The sequence below is a fragment of the Enhydra lutris genome, unplaced genomic scaffold (assembly GCF_002288905.1).
Source record: "Enhydra lutris kenyoni isolate GAN:26980312 unplaced genomic scaffold, ASM228890v2 scaffoldscaffold1, whole genome shotgun sequence".
In the NCBI taxonomy this organism is placed as follows: Eukaryota; Metazoa; Chordata; class Mammalia; order Carnivora; family Mustelidae; genus Enhydra; species Enhydra lutris.
Window position 1 is genome coordinate 25721130 of NW_019154085.1, and position 21044 is coordinate 25742173.

The 21044-nt window shown below is 36.1% G+C and overlaps 1 protein-coding gene across 2 annotated transcripts in view; it reads right to left on the reverse strand.

Annotated features, from left to right (window-relative positions):
* Positions 1 to 21044, reverse strand: part of LOC111141847 (ATP binding cassette subfamily A member 12) — a 170696-nt gene that overhangs the window by 82398 nt on the left and 67254 nt on the right. For both annotated transcript variants that reach the window (XM_022494689.1, XM_022494698.1), the window contains exons 5-10: positions 20776 to 20873; positions 17938 to 18123; positions 16094 to 16272; positions 10503 to 10615; positions 3957 to 4032; positions 37 to 155 (exon numbers count right to left, since the gene is read on the reverse strand). In XM_022494689.1, the coding sequence (XP_022350397.1) occupies positions 37 to 155; positions 3957 to 4032; positions 10503 to 10615; positions 16094 to 16272; positions 17938 to 18123; positions 20776 to 20873 (771 nt within the window). The remainder of the gene's footprint in view (positions 1 to 36; positions 156 to 3956; positions 4033 to 10502; positions 10616 to 16093; positions 16273 to 17937; positions 18124 to 20775; positions 20874 to 21044) is intronic.

Sequence of the window (21044 nt, forward strand, 5' to 3'; positions counted from 1 at the left end):
CCTAAGCAGCATTTTGAGTAGTAAGAAGAGTATTACCTTGTGATCCCTTGGCCAAATTGTCAGTGACATTTCTCACACATGCCAAGTAAGGAATGTAAGGACTATCTGCTGATATATTTAAGACAGCATCTTCAAAGCTTTCCAGTAGTAGGAGCCTACAGAATTAGAAAAGAATATATAAACTGAGTCATATAAAAAGAGGATAAAGCTATTTTGTTGAGATCATTTAAGTCCCTGGTTATTTGGACTGGTTGATGTGGACATTAAAACTGTGAAGTAGAACATCTTCCTCATCTGGCCTAAAGGGCACACTCGCTCTGCATCCTCTGAGTGCTTACTTCTCCATGGGAATTATCTTTAGGTTTAGTTATTTTAATATCCAGTCATAAATGATCATAATATTATTTTTAGGCACATTCATATGAAAGAAAAAAAAGTATGGGGCTAAGGTAGCCGGATGAAATACAGGACTCCCAGTTAAATCTGCCTGGATGGCTCAGTTGGTTCAGTGGCTGCCTTCAGCTCGGGTCATGATCCCAGGGTCCTGGGATCAAATCCCACGTTGGGCTCCCTGCCCAGCGGGCAGCCTGCTTCTCCCTCTCCCTCTGCCTGCCGCTCTGCCTACTTGTGCTCTCTATCTCTCTGTCAAATAAATAAAATCTCTAAAAAATGAATTTCAGATAAACAATGAATAATTTTTCTTTTTTAATGATGAATAATTTTTCAATATAAATATAACCTACGAGTCTTGTATGTTTTTCTTTTCTTTTTCTTTTGTCTCCTCTAAATCTGAAAACCCATCTGGGCCTCAGTTCCTTCCCCTGTAAAATGAGATGTAGGGGGCTGAACAACCTGCTAATCCCTTCCACCTATAACATTCTTTTTTTTTTTTTTTTTAAAGATTTTATTTATCTGACAGAGGCAGATCACAAGTAGTTAGAAAGGCAGGCAGAGGGAGAGGGAGAAGCAGGTTCCTCTGAGCAGAGAGCCTGATGCAGGACTCAATCCCAGGACCCTGAGATCATGACCTGAGCCAAAGGCAGTGGCTTAACCCACTGAGCCACCCAGGCACCCCCACATATAACATTCTTCAAATAAATTTAAATTTATTTAATTGTGACTTTAAAAACTAGTGGAATGTAATTGAACAATGAAAAGTTCCTTCCTTTTCTTTAAGCAACCAATTTAGTGTTTCCAAATTAACCACTTTCAGGTCTCCCTTCAGCCTGACTGCATATGAGATACAGTCTAGGATTTCTGAGGCATCATTATGAGTGAGTAAATACGTGTGTGTTGTGTGTGCCCTGTCACTTCAACTATGAAGCTGCATCTCTTTATTTTCTAACACCTTCCCTTAGTGTCTGTGACTGAATTTCATGGACAGGAGAGATAACATAAATGTCAATAACTGATTTGGGGATCATCTACTTTGAATCAAACTGCACAATATATAAATTAGCTAGTTCTGTCAGATTTTTAACTTAGATTTTATTCAAATACTAAGGAAAGAGCCTTACCCTGGTATAGCTAAGTAAACATGTAGGAAAATGTTCGCATTAATGTCAAAGCGTTTTAAATACCCTAAGGTGTATTTGAAATATGGGTCAATACCACGGGATCCTTGAAGAACTTTAAAGAGAAAAAACAATCTACAGCAAGAGAAGTCTCTAACATGGCAGTCAGAGCACAGTTAATTGGCCAGAGAGCTGACCTTCATTTAAAGACAATTGCTAGGGCCGCCTGGGTGGCTCAGTAGGTTAAGCGTCCACCTTCGGCTCAGGTCATGAACTTAGGGTCCTGAGATTGAGCCTCGAGTGGGACTCCCTACTCATCAGGGCGTCTGCTTCTCCCTCTGCCCCACCATACCCGACTTGTGCTCTCTCTCACTCTGCTCTTTCTCTCTCTCATGAATAAATAAAATCTTTAAAAAAATAAAAATAAATACAACTGACAGCTTCCACACTAAAAAAACAAACAAACAAGTAACCGTTTCCATGTGTTGTAGTTACTATAGCACAGACCATTTGCATCCGGGTACAGTGCACAATACGGAAACACAGATCTAACCTATGTGGAATAACACAAGGGATTCTCATGGCGAATTTTCAAGCTTAAAACAGAAGCAGAAGAATGTTGCACTAAAAGTGACCCTGAAATATTATCTAAGCCATTCTCTTAGCTTCAGGAAGAACATCTGATTGTCAAGATTTTGGTGATTACATATTTAATATACTCTGAAAACTAAGAATCCGTATGTATGTGCCACTGCTTTAGCACAAACATCTAATTATTCTTTTAAACTATTTATGTATCTTTTGTATACAATCCTATTATTTTCCAAGAATGTCTGCAATGAAGGATGAGCTTATGTGTGTCTGTCCATGTGTGAATGTGCACACATATACCATCAGAATAATACAAATAATAACCTTAGGACAAAAATAAGAAGAAGAGAGAAGAGCAATGAGGGAAAAATATTTTTAAGCAGCCTTCTTTAGAAAATTCTAGACCAAAAAATTCCTTTACTTTATGCCAAACATTGCCATTCTGTGACTATTTTAAAATGGGAACGGAAAGGATCTCCAAAGATAAAAAAAATCCTTTAATTTCACCAATCTCAACAAGAACCATCTTAAAAGTATTGAATTCTTTCTAATAAACTGTCAGTTAGCTGCCAGCAAGTACATTGTGGAATTTGTGGTCTGAAGTGCTAGTGTTATTAATGCTATGGATGTCTCAAGGCTCTGATAAAAAGGTACCTGGTTTCAACAATAAGCATACAGTTGTTTCAATACAAAGGTTTTGTTTTTTGCTTTTTGGGTTTTTTTTTTTTTTTAAGTATTTTTGACAGCTCTATAAGGAATGTGGATAAAAGCCCCAACTTTCTGGAACACTGCATCCTAGCTAGGGAGAAATTGTACAAGGTTGCTTGATTGCTCTGGAAAGGACACCTGGTTTAGCCACCTTAGGGGAGGAGAAATGTGGGAGCAGACATACTAGGCTGCTGTTTACGGAATTTGCCCAGAATTTATCCAGAGTTGGAACTTCTCATCAAATCATAGAAAGTTTATAAACAACTGCACAGATCCTATTTCAGAAAAAAAATAAATAAATGGCTAAAAATAAGTCCTACTATTTGCTTCTATTTGTATAAATTTCCATTAGCACAGAAATTTATCCTTTGGGACTGAAATTAAAAAAATGTCAATAGTATACTTTATCGGGCCAAAACAATGTTTACATAACAGGCCATCTAGTCTCTAAATTTGCCTTGAGTTATAGGAAATTTCCTTCAGTCAGCTTCCACAGGCGCCTGCATTCATTCTGCACGTTGATTAGTACAGTTACTTCAGAGCACTGCTCACATTAATGGTCTTCAGAAGCCAACGCTGCTGCTGTCATTTCCACTGCCTATTTCTAGGACAACATATTTACGTGCCCCAATAAGAGTCCAAAATTAAATTACCTATAAACACTTTTACCTACACAAATGCTACAGAAGCAAACAAATTTTGTATTATCTTGACTGGCATAAAAAATACTGTCATTTTTAAAAAATAAAATAAGTCCTAATGTGAAAAATGGATGCTTATACAAGTTTCATAATGAAAGACCTTAAAAAAGTTGGAAATTCGACCTCCACCTAGATTTTCCTCAGAGACATAAAATAACCATCCAGACAGGACACAATGGATCTAGTTATATACAATATTACAACTGAAAAAGAGAAGCTCATGTTGCAGTCTCCAGAAATGTCCCTGGATAATATGAAAAAATTAAGTTTCAACTTTACTACTTTTGAGCTATGTGCCTTTCTTGGTTAGTCAATAGTGGATTTTTCTATTTCAAAGTCTTACAAACTGATAAATGAATTATATAAATTTATAAATTGTGTTGATTGCTTATTCAGACAAGTTACCTATTAGTGTAGAAACAAACAACAAAGACAGACTTACTGTGCAGCCAAGCTGCTTGGGGACAGTAACTGCCCATCTTCCTCAAGCCACACATGCGTCACATTATCAGAGCCACCTACAGAAATGACATTTATGGAAGTAAGCGCTTAACATATTTGCTTCAAGGATTTATTTTTTGTAGCAAAAATCATCACAGGTAAATAAGTGGGAAGGAAATGCAGAATAATCTGCAGAATTTTTCTGCCAAAGATGTTACAAAAGATATCTATCCTCTTTTTGTTGTAAACATTCAGGATATTTAAAGGTAATAGGTGCCTGCTAATCAGAATAACCTCAATGGTCAAGCACATACATTTCTAAGAAATTCTCTGTCAAATATTACATTATTTTATCCTAAGACCTGTATGCACAGATGACTCTTGAATACTATAATACAGATTGTCTACCACATGATTTGTTAAACAAATGAGGCCCAATTTTCAGTCTTCCAGGTCACTGGATTTTTTTGCCTTCAGTTGTCAAGAATGTAGCCTTAGGAAACATCTGCTATCACAAATCTATATTTTCCATCTTTCAAAAAGCAGTCACTGATTTCAATTGAATGCAGCTGTGAATGCAAATTGCCTCGTATTAACAGAACCGTTCTTACTGGTCTCAAATAATATGAAGTTTCGAAGTGTGGAAGGCAATCGCTAACTAATGGAAACCATATGGGAAGGTCTAATTCAACACTATGAATTGCCCCTAGAAGTTAAATAGGTTGCTGATTCAGCTTGCCACATAACACTGTATCATAAAAAAATAAGTGTGCAACAGTATTCACATGAAAAATTGAACATGAGAGTACTTTAATGGCTACTGCATAAATAAAAACCATAAATCCAAAGTTTTCATTCAGCCCTTTAGGGAAATGGGATCAATTCTTGCAGGCTCCTCTTGAGACACTACTTATTCCTTATAATCCAGTATATTTCAGTGTTGGTATTTTTAACACTGATCTAATTTCTTTCAATAGGACATTTTATTACTGGCATTAAGAGTTCTCCCATTGTCCCTAGTTAGTGTGTTTTAAAGGCTTGCCATAAAGGTCCTATTGCAAAACTATGCAATCATCCATACTTTTCTGGTGCTGATCAATGAGTTTATTTAAATTAGTATGTGTGTAAAAGAGACTATCACTAAATGAAAGACCTCCTCGTCCACCTCTGTATCAGTGGTGTGTGAGTCATGTTTGCACCTTTCCTAGTACCTGGCACAGGGGCTTTTTCAGTTTTCCTGTTCAGCAGAGCAGAGTTTTCCTGTGCTCTGCTCAAGATGCAGCTGAATTTTATTACTCTAGAGATAGCAATGCATCAGTGAGTTAAAGAACCAAGAATGAAGATACCCAGAAAAAATAAACCTAATTAATAATGGTAATACCTATTGTTTGTTGGCATGCTTATTTAGAAGAATCAAGGATAGAGTTCTGTTGAGATTCATACATTTCCAATGTAAAAGTATATAAATCATTTTTCCAAGATCAAATCTTACTCAGTTTGAATTCTTATGTAATGCTGAGAAAGTTTATTGGCCTTTGTATACTAAATGGTTATGGAGTTTTTCTTCCTAATCAAGCAATTAAAATGAGTAACTAACAGAAATTAACTTTGTAACCTGACAATGAGTAGGGACCTGGTCACTTTTCCCTCTGGACTATAAAATACCTTGGAAGAAATAATGTACTAAGTAGGTTTTATTAAGTGGAAAGCTTTACGGATTGTTAAAAAATAAGATATTACTCCTTTTTTATTTGTAGGATTAGGTATATTTAAAACAGAAAGAAATCTAGTGCACAGATAACCTCTTCATCAGTAAGGATGGCTTTCCATTTAAAGAAGTAATTTCATATAATTTACTACTTTGCAAAAGAGCAAACTTCAATGAGTCACAAAGATAATCTCTGTTCTCAAAACTCAGTGTTTACAAATAGAAATACTAAAGCATATTTTTTAAAGATATTACTTTTTTTTAAAATTTTTTATTTTTTCAGTGTAACAGTATTCATTATTTTTGCACCACACCCAGTGCTCCATGCAATCCATGCCCTCTCCAATACCCACCACCTGGATCCCCCAACCTCCCACCCCCGGCCCCTTCAACACCCTCAGATTGTTTTTCAGAGTCCATAGTCTTTCATGGTTCACCTCCCCTTCCAATTTCCCTCAACTCCCTTCTCCTCTCCATCTTCCCTTGTCCTCCATGCTATTTGTTATGCTCCACAAATAAGTGAAACCATATGATAATTGACTTTTCTCTGCTTGACTTATTTCACTCAGCATAATCTCTTCCAGTCCTGTCCATGTTGATACAAAAGTTGGGTATTCATCCTTTCTGATGGAGGCATAATACTCCATAGTGTATATGGACCACATCTTCCTTATCCATCTGTCCATTGAAGAGCATCTTGCTTCTTTCCACAGTTTGTCTATACTGCCTAGAGCAATCTATACTTTTAATGCCATTCCGATCAAAATTCCACTGGTATTTTTCAAAGAGCTGGAGCAAATAATCCAGAAATTTGTATGGAACCAGAAGAGACCCTGAATCGCTAAGGAAATGTTGAAAAACAAAAATAAAACTGGGGGCATCACATTACCTGATTTCAAGCTTTACTACAAAGCCGTGATCACCAAGACAGCATGGTACTGGCATAAAAACAGATACATAGACCAGTGGAACAGAGTAGAGAGCCCAGATATGGACCCTCAACTCTATGGTCAATTAATCTTCGACAAAACAGGAAAAAATATACAGTGGAAAAAAGACAGTCTCTTCAATAAATGGTGCTGGGAAAACTGGACAGCTATATGCAGAAGAATGAAACTCGACCATTCTCTTAAACCATACACAAAGATAAACTCAAAATGGATAAAAGATCTCAACGTGAGACAGGAATCCATCAGAATCCTAGAGGAGAACATAGGCAGTAACCTCTTCGATATCAGCCACAGCAACTTCTTTCAAGATATGTCTCCAAAGGCAAAGGAAACAAAAGTGAAGATGAACTTTTGGGACTTCATCAAGATCAAAAGCTTCTGCACAGCAAAGGAAACAGTCAACAAAACAAAGAGGCAACCCACGGAATGGGAGAAGATATTTGCAAATGACAGTACAGCCAAAAGGTTGATATCCAGGATCTATAAAGAACTCCTTAAACTCAACACACACAAAACAGACAATCATATCAAAAAATGGGCAGAAGATATGAACAGACACTTCTCCAATGAAGACATACAAATAGCTATCAGACACATGAAAAAACGTTCATCATCACTAGCCATCAGGGAGATTCAAATTAAAACCACATTGAGATACCACCTTACACCAGTTAGAGTGGCCAAAATTAGCAAGACAGGAAAAAACGTGTGTTGGAGAGGATGTGGAGAAAGGGGAACCCTGTTACACTGTTGGTGGGAATGTAGGTGGTGCAGCCACTTTAGAGAACACTGTGGAGATTCCTCAAGAAATTAAAAATAGAGCTTCCCTATGACCCTGCCATTGCACTACTGGGTATTTACCCCAAAGATACAGATGTAGTGAAAAGAAGGGCCATCTATACCCCAATGTTTATAGCAGCAATGGCCACGGTCGCCAAACTGTGGAAATACTAAAGCTTATTAACTGAGGCAGGGATTCTGACTGGGGCAGAGCTGAGTTTTCGATCCCTAACACAGGATATTAGGAGACAATCTCCTTCCTCCTATTAGAGTTCCTATATTGTCATGGTTGCTGAGGAGTCACCTAAAGAAATCTTCAAGTGTCTTCAATCTCAGATAGAGAGGACAGGAAAGGTCTGCAGGAATCAGAGTGTAGAAAGGAATGGGGGATGGGTGAGGAAAAACTTATGTGGGAAGGAATCTGTCATGATGAGTCAAACTATAGAGAGGCTGAAAGTGGGAGCTGTTCTGAAGTCTGAGGATGGCGGGTACTTGCATGACCACATGAAGTATCTTGGAATCAGGTATGTAGGTGTCCCAGGAAGTACATGTGAGTAAGGTCATCTGGCAAAGAGTTCAAGGCAACTGGCTTTGGGGACAGACAGATCCAGGTTCTAATCTTAGTTTGGTCACCTACTGGGTGGCTAACGTAGGTGAAGTGCCCAGTCTCCCTATGCCTCAGTTTCTTTGTCTGTAAAACAGAATAATATTTCTATCTCATAGACTTATTTTCATGAAGAAAGTGATTTAAGATAGTAAAGCACTTAGCATTGACACAAAAAGTACTACTTCTTACTTTCCTTCTTTGAAAGAGTGGTATGAGACTTTCAAAGCTATTTGAACCCTGTCATACATTAGAGAGAGCCCAGGCAACTATACTGTGAAACACCACCACACTCCTGCTTAACTTAGCACAAAGCCGAAGGAGAGGTGTGCTGTTTTCACAATACTGCTAAAAAGCCCTGAAGACTAAGCACCAGCTGGCCTTGGAAACATGGCGGGTATCTGCTCCTGGGGCTAGAGACCCCTGCATTGTTGAACTAAGGTCACTGGTTCAGCCTTCAGTAAGTTTTAGTTCGCTAAAGAATTCCCAGAAATACCTAGAAGAATTTTTCAAAGACCAAAAAATTTCCACCAAAGCAAGTAGGGATTTTGGGTTAATGACTTTCAGGAACTGACTTTGATGCTATTGTATTAATCTTCAGATGGATGAAGTCACAAGTGTAGGAAATTTTTAAAAATGACTGTAAGGGGCGCCTGGGTGGCTCAGTTCATTGAGCGGCTGCCTTCAGCTCAGGTCATGATTCCAGGGTCCTGGGATCAAGCCCCACATCAGGTTCCCTGCTCATCAGAGAGCTTGCTTCTCTCTTTCCCTCTGCCTGCCACTCTGCTTACTTGTGCTCTCTATCTCTCTGTCAATTAAAAAAAAAAACAATGACTGTAAGCCCCTCAAATTTTATAAACAGCAACACGTCTTTGAATGTCTTTCCTGGTCAACTTGACCATCCAAAGACATGTTTTGATACATGCCAAAATCATTACCATACACACAGACATGAGACGGCCATTCTTAAATATTGAAAACTGAGCTGTACTGTTTGCCAGGGAAAGTGTTTTGAAGCCTCAGTTAATTAGAAGTGCTGCTTACTTCTCTGGCTTCTAAGCAGACCATTGATGGGCTTTTGTCCTTTGTAAGAATTTTTTTAACTTTATCCCTTTATTTTATATAATTATAAGGTGTGAGTCTGAAGATGAAAAGAAAAAGAGTGGTAGGAAGAAACTCGAAGTTCTCAAGTCTTCAAAATGCAAATTAAAAAAATACAGAGGATATAATTAGTGTTTGTTAGTACAGTCTGGTTTCCTGGCCTGGACGACTTTTTTTTTTTTAAGAGCAAGCATTTTTTCCCAATGTTTGTCAGGACCATTAAATTTAACAACAATCAATCTTGCAACCTAGTCATTAATTCTGTAATTGTAGATATAAAAAATGCTCTAGCCTTACAGAAATTGGTTTGCAACGATATGTCAGACCATCCAATGAGAATTCTTCAAAGCCTATCCAAACTTGTATCCACATGAAAACTAAGAGTTTAATGAGCAAGAGTATAATGAACAATCAGCTTGTGACCTGATGCTCTCAGAATTCTTATTGTAATCTAAAGATAAAATCCGCATATTTGAAAGCTGACAAACTCAACTGAGAAAACATAATTTTAAACTCATTCGGAAGAGGAAATGCTAACCACACATTTTACCTGGTACTTGAAAGTAGAGACTTATTCTTAATGGCCCTAAATTTATGTCTGTATGTGTCTGTGTGTATAGATCTGTGTATGTCCATGCAGGCGGTATGTAATGCTATTGCATCCATGCAAAGGTGACATGATATGACTCACTAGCAACATGAAATAGCTTATCTTACTGGGAATGACAGCAGATTTATACCAATATATTCAAACACTAATGTGCATCATATATTTTCAAGATGGCTGGTTGAGGGATACTTTTTTTTTTAAGATTTTATTTATTTATTTGACAGAGATCACAAGCAGGCAGAGAGGCAGACAGAGAGAGAGGGGAAGGGAAGCAGGCTCCCTGCTGAGCAGAGAGCCCAATGTGGGGGGCTCAATCCCAGGACCCTGGGATCACGACCTGAGCCGAAGGCAGAGGTTTTAACCCACTGAGCCACCCAGGCACCCCGAAGGATACATTTTTACCAATGAAAAATTAATCCTGATTAAAAAGCCAAAATTTGGAAATGAGGGTAAAAATCCTGCAATTCAGTGTAGGCTTTTGTTCCAAAAAGTGGTAGGAATCTATTTGTTGAGGCTTGGTCCCGGTATTTATTTTACATACCAAGTATAAACATAGTTTTACAAGCTAAGAGAAATCATTTTCACCTAAATATAAACATTCTAGAAACTCACAGCCTCTTTTTCAGCCATTTCTTCCTTTCTTTGATTAGCTAGAGATCCAGATTTAGTCCAGGCATATTTGCCTACCCAAGAATGGTATCATCTATAAATGATTGCTTCGGTGGCACTCCGCTTTATATTCCTAACAGGCTTCGTGTCTCATAATTGAATACAGTAAGATGGAAGTACAATACCTTGAGCTGGGGAGTCCAGAGTGTACAGCAGATGTTTCACAGATTTATGGAGAGTTTTGAAACCTTCATTAGTTGTGACACGTGGATAAACCTTCTGCAAGCCCAGCAGCGCACTAACGAGTCAAAAAATAATTAAACCAGATCACATTTCAGGGTTTGCAGACAAAAACAAAAGGTAAATTCAAGGAGAAAATGGCTACAGTATAGAAAATTATTCTTATAGCGTAAGAGACAAGATGCTGCTTTTGTCATTTAATTACTTGTTTGTCTGTTCATGCACAAAATCACCCCAAAATGTTCTTGAACCAGACAGAGTGCTTTAAAACGTTTTCCAGATTCTAAAGACTCGGGAACTCAAGAGCTTAAAAGTAAGGGAGTAAAGTTCACATCAGTTGTTTCTGTTAAGACTTAAAAATAAATGGTTAGGAATAGAAACATCCAATGGAAAGGTGACTTTTTTTTTCTTTTTAAGGGAAAAATTAAATATTCGAAATTATTTTTGTTAAAAATCAAGCCCAGAGAGAAAGGAAGCTATTCCAGGAATAAAAATTATTTAAGCATTTGATTAAAATTTATTTTTGCTAAACAAATGGTAATGTCTTTGAAAAAGAAATGGAGCTTGCCCTAATTAAAGACGTCATTCTATCTTCTAACTGTCCCATAGGCACTACTCTAAGGGTGGCTCAAAAGTAGTATCGAGACTAACTGGCATTATCTTCCTAGAATTTTTATGTTACAAGTAAGATGGGCAGTCTGCACTGGGGAAGGCCAATCAGCAAATTCACTTATATCTGAGTTCATTCCATATTTTCAAAAAAAAATTTTTCTTAAGAAATGTCTTTTTTAGCCATTAAAAAAAAAAGTTGTCATTGTACATCTGAATTCCCCAAATACTTGATTTATATCAATAATCAAGGGCAATGCTTTAATTTACACGAGTAGTAACTAGAACAACAGGCTTTGTTAACAATCTGACATTGCAGGCTTAAATGTACCAATTTGCTAACAGTTTTCCCCATGTATCCTTGTCAACTAACGGCTCACTCCAGCAAGAGATACAGTATGTGCACATTCTACATCTTGCCTCTGGCACAGAAATTTTGCCCCAACATTGCTGGGCAGGAGGAGGGCAGAACATTTCTGCACAGAACCCCTGGGCATTGTTAGCTCATTATTGTATCTGGCCATAGAGGCTAAGCTGTATTTTTTTCATCTCTGCTCTATATACATAACAGTGGATACCTCAGGCATTTTTATATTTGCCCTAAGAATCTCCTGGTTCTCAGACTTTGGGGTGCTTCTAAACCTGGTGACCATGGAGACCAGTTAGACGGCCTCAGGTTACAGATTTCTGCCAGCCCTGTCCCAAGTTGGCCCTCTGTCTCAGTCACCTGATCTGCTGTCTCACAGTAACACCTTCAAAGACTGAACAACTGGCAATCTCATTAAAGCTGTCAACATTATTGTTAAGAATATCATTAATAAAATGTCAGTAGACCTAAATCATCTTTTTTCTAACAGAAAGTTTGACTTAAAAATAATGACATCTGGCCCTCATATTCTCTGAAATCCTTTGAACCATTTACTGACCAAAATATTTTTATTTTATTTCATAGATTTTTCCCCCTGCTCTTTACCATATAAAAATGGAAGTTATCTAAAAAAAGTCTCTTAAAAATTAAAGATAATTTTATAGAAGAGTTTTCATGATCTGCATTTCAGCATAGCTTTCTCATAAATGATGACAATCACATATGGTTTTTCCATATATACTTCTTGAATTTTTTGAGATTGCTCATTTTTGCTAATTTCTGTCACAAAAGTAACATTATATATCTGGTTTGGGTGATGGGTTAATAATGTACAATCAAAAATATAAAAAGATGTTGAAGGAAATGACTAAAGTTTTTGTGGGGTTTATTTATCTCTTATTACTTGAGCAACAAGAGTAAGATAAACCAATGAGACCCTAATTTGCTATACAGTAATTTATGTGAGGAAATTATGACTCTTAATGACACTATCAGTTTAATAACAATAATAATGGTTTATATGGTGAGTGCTGTGAAGTGTGTAATCCTGGCCATTCACAGATCTGTATACCTGGGGCTAATAATATATTATATGTTAATAAAAAACACAAAAAATTTTTAAAAATGGTTTAAATAGGGCTCTCCAACAGAAATATAATGCAAGCCACATATTTCAATTTTACAGGATCATGTTAAAGAAGTTAAAAGAAACATGAAATTAATTTTAATAGAATATTCTATTAATAAAATATTCTATGTATCCAATACATCCAAAATATTATCACTTCAATAGCTAATCAATATAAAAATCATTAATGAAATATTTTAAGTTTTTTATTGTTCTAAGTTTTCAAAATTCATTATGAATTTTGTATTTATGGAGCATCTCAATTTAAATCCATATTTTCATTGAAAATATTTAATCTTGGGGAGTATGGGTAGTTCAGTTGATTAAGCAGCTGACTCTTGATTTTGGTTCAGGTCATGATCTCAGCGTCCTAGGACTCAGCCCCCCGTCAGGCTCTGAGCTCAGTGGGGAGTATGCTTGAGGATTTCTCTCCCTCTTCCCTTACCCCTGCTCGTTCTCTCTAAAAAAAAAAAAAAAAAAAACCTTAAAAAAAATTAATCTGTATTTAGATTTCATTATAGTGACAGATGAAAAAGTAGGTTCATATACTAACACTGTTCCAAACATATGAGAAGGTTTACCATTAACTGAATCAAATATCAGTGTTTACAATTTAAATAAAGTTAAAAATTCAGCATTTTATTCAAAATTCACATGCAGTTATCATATTAGAAGGCCATATTAGATAGCCAAGGGCTACCATATTAAAAAGAAAACATGTATAAATTAGCAATAAAAACCTAAATTAAATATTGACCACTTAAAAAAAGAGTTGTTTAAAGTTAAATGTCATTTACCACTTTTTTTTTTTCTCCAGGGACGGGAAGGGGCAGGGGAGAGAGAATCCCAAGCAGGCTCCAGCCTGGGGCCCTACACAGGGTTTGATCTCACAATCCTGAGATCATGATCTGAGCCACCCACGTGCCCCAAATGTCATTTACTTCAAAATAATTTGAAGTTATTTCTTTCAGGTATTTCTGTCTTCTTTTTCATTATTATGTAGACCGGTTTACAACATTTGTAATCATTACCAGACAGATGCTCTATTGCATAATGCGATGATGTGCAACAATTTTATTTTAAATTCTAAGATAATTAAAATAACCAAAGTAAAATGCCCACCCTAAATAATTTACTTCACTAAAACAATGCCTAAAGTATTTTATTTATGTATTTATTTTTAACCCTAAAGTATTTTTTGGATCTTCTACCTTCTTGAAATATTATTTAGTGGGATTTTTGTTTTTTATTTTTTTGATTCTTAAATTTCATTGACGTATAATTCACACACAATAATATGCACCTATTTTAGGTGATAATTCAGTGAGTTTTAATAAATGTATACAATCATGTAGCCACCATGCTAATAAGATACAAAGCACTTCAAAAATCCCCAAAATATTTCCTTATGCTCCCACCAGTTGTCTTGGGATCCACTGATTTAATTTGTAACAGTATAAATTAATTCTAACAATTTGAGAACTTCATATAAAATGGAATAATATCTATACATCCAGTAGGTATTCTTTTTTGGGGGGCTGGGGGGCGGTGTCTGGATTCTTTTGCCAGCATAGTAGTCATAATATTTATTCACATTACTATATGACTTGGTAATCTGTTTGTTTTTCTTGTTGAGCAGAATTCCAATGTATAAATAAACTATAATTCTTTTGCATTTCTATTTATGGCTATTTGTTCTTTCCCCCTGATCTTTAGCTATTATAGATAAATCTGCTGTGAACATAGCATACCAATCTTCATGTGGGCATATGGTTCCATTTTCTTAGGTATATATCCAGGAGTAGAATGCTACATCATATGGGCCTACCGTTAACTTCATTAGAAGCTATCATACCGTTTTCCAAAGAGTTCTATTTGTTCTACATTTTTGCGAACAGTTCGGGTTGCCCATCTTTTAAAATTGTACCCATTTTAGTGAGTGTGTAGTGATGTCTTACTGTGGTCAGATTATTACTCTGACTCTTTTTTATTGCTATGCTACAGGATTCAAATGATTCTCCTTCTCCTTTAATTGATTTACCTGTTTGCTTATATAGACAGAATATAAATAAGAGCAAGAGGATGAAGTGCCAAAATTCTGGGTGAAAATTACCCTAAGTGCTAAAATGAGGACCAGTACAGAGAGCCAACTTCCTAACATCTTCCTCCTTCTGTAATTTAGTTATGATGGGCTATTGTGGAAAGAGCACAGGACTTGTCATCCTTCAGGTCCTTCCTGCCTTTGCCACTTACTAGTTCTCAAATCTTGGGACAGTAATTTGAAAGGGTTTGTTTCCTCTTCTACAAAATGGGGATATCTGTTGTCTCAATTTCAAAGCATTGTTGTGGGATCGAATGAGATTAATGTACCAACATAAGGTCTTATTATAAGGTCTTTGAACAAACATAAGCTCTTGGACGCTTTCCAAAGAATGTGAGAACACTCTCTTCTGGTACCTCAGACATTAGAGAGGGAATACACTGTGTTCCTACTGACATAGTAAAGAGGCAGCCTGGATTCTGGAGTTAGAAAACCCAGATTTTAAGCCCCCCTTGCTGTATAATCATCAAATATATAATTTCCATGACCCTCTGTCACCTCGTTTACAAAATGAGTAATAGTTTAGTTGTAGGATTTAATGTGGTCTATCTATAAAGGGCTCAGTTAAGTGTCTGGTATGTAGCAGACATGCAATAATCAACAGCTGTTGATCTAGTGTCGCTGTTGTTGTTTTGTGTTTTGCACATTTCCAAATCAGCCAGACAGACGTCAAAGTCAAAACCTAAGTACGAGTCCATTAAATTCTAAACACTGGCTGTAGTCTGAACTCTTTTATAAGGCAAACAGCCTCTAAAAGGGTTTCTCCTGCAAAGATAATTTCAAATCTTCGGTCATATATGTCAAATAAACCCAACCCAATATGCAGGTTTAGAAAGAGGATTTCTAGATTGGCTGCACATGAGGGGAACCAACCCCACTGAGGTGGCTCAGTTGAAAATTCCAACCAACAGGTTGTTGGATATTGGATGGTATCAACTAAAACCCAATGGGACAGTTTATTCTTGGGCAATTGAAATGCTGAAGGCAGAGTTCTGCTCGTCCCTGAGTGAGCCTGAGCCAATGTTCTAATCTACTCCTGCTCCTGCTATACACCTTTTTTCTGAAAGTCTGCAATAACAACCGACGATAGATTTGTTAAGACTAGTGTGCCTTCTCACTTCCTCAGTGTTCTTGGGTAACCCTGGTGACTGCAGTGTGTGTTTTTTCTTTGCTTAACTAATACCTTCATCTTCATTGTTAAAATCTGCATTAAGGTACTCAACGATTATTGGCTCCATGTTTAAATTACTTACCTACCAGTGATCCTCACAGGTAACATTAAAAAAAAAAAAAGACTTATCTGTCCCACTCGATTCTTATATTTTCTTACCTGTTTGCATTTCTAAGAACACCAAGTAGACTGCTTAGTGTTGTGCCATTCTGGAACACATTTGGAAAACTAGAAAGAAGCTGCCAGACAGTGGGCTGCTCTTGGACTTGTGAGAAGAAGGATAGCACTTTGACCATTTCCTGAAATACTGTCTTCTGGTTGTTGGGATCACTTGGTATCTTGCAAAATGACAAACGGGGCAAAATGGGAGTTCAGCATTTGTAATCACATGGCTCACCGTTTTTAAAGGCATTAAAAATTTAGACTTTCACAAAATTCTGATTGTCATATAGTTTGAAGTCATTCTTTACTTGGAAAAGTTATAACCATTTCCAATATCCTTAAACATAACTGGGTTTTTTCTTATACCTCCAGAAATTGGCATAGTTCAATTTTGGTTAACAAAGCTGTATTTATACAAAATATATTTAATTACATTTTGGAAATTAAAATTAATTTCTTAAAATGAAATTAGCTTCTGGGTCATGTTTTTGTTTTTCCCTAGGATCTGGTTTAGGATTTACAGACAAATCTTCTCTGTATCTATTAGTAGACTTTATATTATTTATTATTTGGTTTCAGAACCCTTAAATCTATATATATTTGCTACTATAATTACACATACACACATACTTAATGAAAGAAAATACTTTCAAAGTTCTGTTGCCATACCAGGAACTTTAGTTACAATAAATGATTTATAGTGAGTGAACCTATGTAATAATCACATCTTGTATTATAAGCAAACAAATAAAAACTGTGACTTCTGCTCCTGCTCTGTATCACAGGATCCAGTGAACAAGTAAAGTATTTCTTCATTATATTCCCACCCAAAGTAATTTTCTTAATAAAGTCATTCATATTGGTAAAGTCAGGCTTTTGTTCAGTTGTAATTCAAGTTCTTTCATGCCAAGAATATGATTTTGAACAATGTATTCTTAAGCAAACATTCTACCTACATGACTGAATTTGTTTAGAAAGAATTTTAAGTGCTCTATGTTTAACAGGGGTTATTATAACAGTGTCTCTAATCAGGTTCATTTAGAAAACTCAGATTACTAAAGGTAATTCAAGCATTCTGTACTGAATGAAAATTACAGTAAAATTCAGAGAATCAGGAGTAAAGTATCAGAAGTGGGTATCTTTCATTTAGTCCTGTTTATAAAATTTGAAGAAAATTCGGAGTATTTTTGTGATCGTTCATTGTATGTGGGATTTCATTAAATGAAGACTATGGATATCTTCTTTGCATATCATAGTTTAAGAACAGCATACAGAAGTGGTCATTACTACTTTATGGTATAAAGTCCTTGTCCCTAACATACAATGTTTTGAGGAGAGGGATATATTGTTTCATCAAAAATCAGCTTTTCAAAGTAGGTATGATGTTAGTGAGAAAAATTAAGAAGATAACCCATTATTCTCATTTCTGAGAGTTAATGGCTCCAATAGTTAAATTATTAAACTTATATTATAGCCTGAGTAATCTTACTTAAATATGACAGAGGAAACAATCTTCATTCATCATAGAGCAAAACCATCTACAAAAAATGTGCCTACAATAATCATAATGCAATATTTTTGTTTCAACATTGTTATCATTTCAATCCTGCACCTTTAAATGGAAAGCAGACATGACTTAGAATTAGATATTGTGTATGAATCTCTGTAAGGAGTGCATGCCAAGGGTGAGCACACATTCCAGTCAGTATTACCCACCCCATTTGGGCTATGGACTTACTCTTTGACTCAAGTTGAATCACTTTGTGGATACAAGAATGAAAGCAATACATTTTCTTTCATTGCTTAAGAGGTCTTGATCAAATTAAAATATTTACACTTACCTGAGAGAATTGGTTTGTTAGTTCATGGAGAGAAGACTCTAGAAAGGTCATATTGGATAGGCAAAATTTGTTAAAAACGTTTTTCCCTAGAGTTGTCCAAGAGAAGACGTAATGAGCAGTATAATCTGGATAGCTCTCACACAGTTCTTTTCGTATGTCTTCTGAAGTTGAATTTTGCTCTAACAGCTAAAAATATGTGTGAGAAGAGTGAAATAATAACGTTAATAAATATAGATATAAAATAGTCTTCTCTTCAAGGAAACTGACTTGCCTTCACAATAGCCATTTTAAGGTCCCGCATTATAGCTACTATTAAAGTAACACTAAAATACATTTGGTTTATTTATGAAAAGTTACAAGAAAATGTATGATGGTGATAATTCTTGTCATTGTTATGTTTTAAATGATTCATACATGATTTGTTTAATTGAACTAATTTCCTGTCTCCAACCAGAGAAACTAAATGCACCAGATCTTTTCTGACAAAAATCTTCAGACTTAAAAACTGTAGTTTTTCCTGGGCATTTAGCAGCAAACCTGGGTGTCCTAACTGTGACCCTTCATCGGGAAACTGGCTGCAATCTTTGGACTTCCAGAAAGGAGGAGCTTTGACATCCAAGACACACAGTGTTTTTTTAGAGAAACGGACCAACATGGCTTATGTTTCATTTATAAAGCAAATAGTTTATTTAGAAATTATGCATATGAAGAAAAAAAGAAAATGTGTATATGAAAACACATAAAAGTATATAATTAACGACAGCAATAATTGAAAAGCATTTTAATAATGCAATCCTAAATCCTCCATATACTTCTCAGGACAGACCAGTCACAGACACAGCACTAATTTCAGGTGTAATAGGGATCACATTCACCATTTTAAGTTGTTTAGGTATTTACAGAGCCAATATAGTTAGTTATAACATTTAATGGGTCCTTTCTAACAATTAATTCTTATAACCCTGTGAGGTGAGGGCCAATTAACTTTATCTTCCCCTTTAATATTATGTCACAAAAGCTACACTCCGCCATCCCGTGATGCAACTTCTCAGTGAATGGAACAAGACAGGATCCACTTATTCTAGGATATACTATAAGTGCCAGTCTTCCAGTCATTCATCCATATCTCTTTCTTAATATTACACATAAACTCACTCCAAAATGATTTCTCCACTCATTTTTGCAAGGGTTGCAAAAAGCAGTAAAGAGAAAGAAAGAGGAATCAGAGAGATTGCTGACACAGGCATCAATATGTCATCCTGATTTTTACAACCCTTCCCTGCTCCAACTACTCTAAAAATATGTATCTATACATAGAAAATTCATTTCTGACTTATCTCCACTGGATATATGACTCTGTGCTGCTTCACAAAATTCTGAAATTTTATTCCATATGAGAAAGAGAACTTGGGAGTTTCAATACAATGAAGCAGTATTTTTGAGAATAGTGTTGTTACTCTAGATATTAAAGTATTTAACTGATTCAATGAAGACTTTGTGCTTCTAGGAACTAATATGGAAGAAAGAGAATGGAATAAAGTAACTTCCTCCCATTTACATACTGATGAGATTTAGGGAGCCTTTAAATTGGAATTAACTGAGCATATTGGGGCCTTCCTATGCCAAATAGGGAGCTTTAGGTATCTCAAATATTATTCTTGTTAGAACCAGACTTTCAACATCTAGACTAAATTGAATGGGAAAGTCTTATATTTCAGCCAGTGCTGGCAGAATGGCCTTGATGGGTAATAATGCCTTTCTTGGAATCACTTTTTGCATTATTCTTTGGCTTATTTACATAAACGAGTTTACTGAGATGCCTCACTTATACAGAATGTTAATTCAAAGGTAACTAACAGAGTCATACTAAGCTGCAGAGGTTATGATCACTGAAATATGAATAGAAGTCAAATCTATGTCCTATAGCCTATGTTCCATCCAGATGGAAGAAATGTCTACCATACAAAACATGAATGCATTATTTAAAATGCCTGTGTGTGCATGTGTGCATGACAGATAACAAGAGACAGTGAGTGAAGGAGAGAGAAGTCTATTAGCAAATGTTGAAAAATAATCTCTCTTAATTTCTGAAGAGCACATAAAGCAAAGGCCAGCCAAATAAATGTAGGAATCTGGCTGAATGAAAGACAATAAGGAAAAGTAGGGACTATGTTCAACTGAAGGGAAACCATTCTGCCCAAAGGCATTCAAACTTAATTTCCTAATATCCCTACACACACACACACACACACACACACACACACACACACACACACAGCTCACAGGCTGCCAGTTTATGCCTCTGATAGAAATTGTTATCTTTTTTTTTTTTTTTTTTTTTTGGTAATCTGGAATCTGAAAATAAGAAGGATCTATAAGTAAGCTCTCCAAACCATGCTAAAGAAGGATTTTACTACTTTGGGGAGATACTTTCCATAGCTCAAATTTTCCAAAGGCATTATCAGTACGGATGAGGCAGCCAAGTGTAGTATTAGAGCTTCGTCTGCTGTCATACGTCTTTTTTACTTCTGTTTCAGAAAATTAGAAGATTATGTATAATGCTACCTTATTTCTTACTAGAGGAAAATCTTAAGTTTGATTAAGGCACTTAATAGGGAAATAAATAAAAGTCCAAGACCTTATTGAATTCAGAACGTCTGAGGATTAAGCTTTTTGATGGAAGAGCTCCTGACAAAAGAATCCTCCTGCGATATTACTCCAAATGGGGGGGGGGGGTGTCCAAATCTCTTCCTGTTTGGGAGATGCTTGTATTAACCTCAGAGGCAGTTGTTCAACTGCTAGTTATTATCAGTCCATTACAAAACTGAGTGAAATTACCTTTTCCAAACTAAGGATCCGGGCAAGGACTTGACTACCATTGAAAGTATCTATTCCAGTACTTTCCAAAACAGAGCTCAGACTGGGAAATACTGGGGCTGTAACAGAAGAAAGAACAGATTAGCATTCTAAACAGATACACAAAAATGGGCAGATTCATGTAAGAATCCATAAATATCACTTGTGCCCTGACATCCCCCACAGCAAGAATGTACTCAAATATGCAACTTCTATGAAAGTTTTGTGCTGGCAAAATGGCAAATTCCATC